The sequence below is a fragment of the Buceros rhinoceros genome, unplaced genomic scaffold (assembly GCF_000710305.1).
Source record: "Buceros rhinoceros silvestris isolate BGI_N320 unplaced genomic scaffold, ASM71030v1 scaffold22215, whole genome shotgun sequence".
In the NCBI taxonomy this organism is placed as follows: Eukaryota; Metazoa; Chordata; class Aves; order Bucerotiformes; family Bucerotidae; genus Buceros; species Buceros rhinoceros.
Window position 1 is genome coordinate 554 of NW_010414864.1, and position 2,271 is coordinate 2,824.

The 2,271-nt window shown below is 59.0% G+C and overlaps 1 protein-coding gene across 1 annotated transcript; it reads right to left on the reverse strand.

The window, feature by feature from the left end:
* Window positions 1-288: 288 nt before the first annotated feature.
* TESC (tescalcin) lies at window positions 289-1,706 on the reverse strand (the record flags this gene model as incomplete). The annotated part of the gene is made up of 6 exons (XM_010137240.1): window positions 289-366; window positions 469-516; window positions 914-1,021; window positions 1,092-1,153; window positions 1,243-1,382; window positions 1,626-1,706. Coding segments are annotated over 6 exons (517 nt in total), but the record flags the coding sequence as incomplete, so codon positions are not given.
* Window positions 1,707-2,271: the final 565 nt, after the last annotated feature.

A 2,271-nucleotide genomic window follows, 5' to 3' on the forward strand; every position in this document is an offset into this window, starting at 1 on the left:
AGAGGCTGGAAATTCAGAATTAGGGGAACACAGGGAGGCGAGGAGGCTTTCTGCAGGGGGAGAGACCCCGCCAGGCCCGGGGTGGGGTATTACTCAGCAAGCAGTAAAAAGAGAAATACCTTTATTATTACAGATAAAAGCCTCTTGTTTCTAGAGAGAAGGCAGCCCCACCACGGGACAGGCACACGGGCACGTTCAAAGCGCTTGGTGCCAGGAACACGGAGCTGCTGCAGAGTCCTCGTCTTCCTCCTCCTCCTCCTCCTCTGGCTCTCAGGCGGGGGCCGGAGGTCAGTAGCAGTGTGCGATGGTCTCCATGTTGCGGAAGCGGACGTGCATCTTGGTCTCGATGTCAATTACCTGCCACATCTGCGAGGGAAAGGGGGTGAGCAGGGCCGGGGGCCAGACACCCAGGTCCCTGTGACCAGCCGCCACCCTCCGTCTGGGGAGATGGGCGGAGACGGCACCAACCTTAAGGAAGTCTTCGAAGGTGATGCCCTCATACACCTGGTCTGGCCCCTGTGTGCAGCGAGAGAGAACACGTTACGGCGGCCCCGCACCGATGGGAACCTTGGGGCACGGGGTGACCAGAGAGCGGGTCCCTTGGGGCTGTGTATCCCGTAGTGGCACAGCACTGGTCCCCCGCTGTGCCCCGTGGCCAGCCCAAAATCGGTTCCCAGAACCATCACGGCTGCAAGGAGCTGCTGGTGTATAAGCAGCAAAGCCCCGAGCGCTGAGGATGGTGCTTTATGGGGTGCTGCTGGCTTATCCCCCTCAGCTTCTTATAACGGAAAAAAAACACCTGAAAGTTGCTGTCTGCAAAAAAACTTTCTCCTGCCAAAGCAGCCCGGGGACAGCCCCGTTTTCGACACCAGGGTATCTCTGTGCCGCGGTAGAGCAAGGAACTGGCTCCCACCATTTGTCCCACGCAGATGCTGGCTGCCTCCATCATGGCCCCGTCAGCGATGGATCGTGCCGACTCCTTCTCCAAATGGGGGTTCCCCGACAGCAGCTCCTCCACCACCTACGAGGCAGCTGGTCAAAGCCGGGGCCGGGAACTCGGCGGTGCTGGGGTGGGAGGGACCATACGTTACATTTCTGTACTCCTGCAGCGTGATCTTCCCGTCGTGGTCCGAGTCGTACATATGGAAGAGGACTGGGAGGGACAAGGGGAGCATGGCAGGGTCAGGGGAGCCCCTTCCCACTGTCCCTGCGCCCCAGCCCCGGGCTTTGGACAAGCCTCACATTTGAGTTTCTCTTTCCGGAAGCGATCGAGCTGCTCCTCGTCCATGTTCATCTCGATGGGTCTGAAGTAGGACATGATGGTCAGGAAGTCTTCGAAGTTTATCTCATCCGCCAGCCCATCCGACTCTTGACGCAGGTTCCTGCCAAGAGCAGAACTGCCGGTGATGGGCAGCTGGGACCCCCCTGGCCACCCGCCACACAGCCCAGCACGTTCCTTGACAAAGCTTTAGGACTATCTTTTCCCTAAGACTTGGCTTAAATGTGTATAATTTTCACCCTGGCTCCATCCCAGCCTTTAGGGTGATCTTTGCCCAGCTACATCCTGCATTCAGAGGATAAACCGATTCCCCCGACCCTCCCTGCAGTGCCGGGGATGTTCTTACCGCTTGTCAAAAAAAGCATGGACGATCTTTCCCCGGATTGGGTTGAACTCCAGATCGGGGATGCTGTCGAAATTCTCCTTGCTGCAAAGAAAACAGACAGCTCGAAGCGTGAGGGAGCTGCGGAGCAGGAAGATGCTGCGACGATCGCTGAAGGGCTGGGGCAGAAGCCCTGACCCCATTCCTTCAAAGCAATCATGGGGGGAAAAAAAAAAAGAGGGTTTTGCATGAAACTCCCTATTTGCCTCCCACGCTGTGCATCGGTTCGCGTGGCTGGTGAAGCTGGTCGAACCGCTAGAGCTTTCCTGAGGAAGTGGAGTCGCGGCTGTGGTGCACGGTTTGCTGCAAACGCTCAGAGGAGGGGGACTGGGCAGTTGCTGCTGGGCCCCACTTTCCTCCCCAAAACTGGTGTTGAAGCTGGGGAAAACGGGACGCGTGGCAGGAGTGGCCCTGCCCTCATTTTCCCTCGTCTTATTTGCAATGCCACGCTGCGGAGAGCCAGCTCAGCGTGGCCCTGGCATGACCGAGAAGGACACGCTTGTCCTCGCGCCCCCAGGGATCCGGGCGCCCTGAGCAGGCACCTGAGCAAGGCAGGTGGGCCGTGCTCCGGCCAGCCCCTAGCTGGGCAGGCATCGGCCCGGCCGTGGGA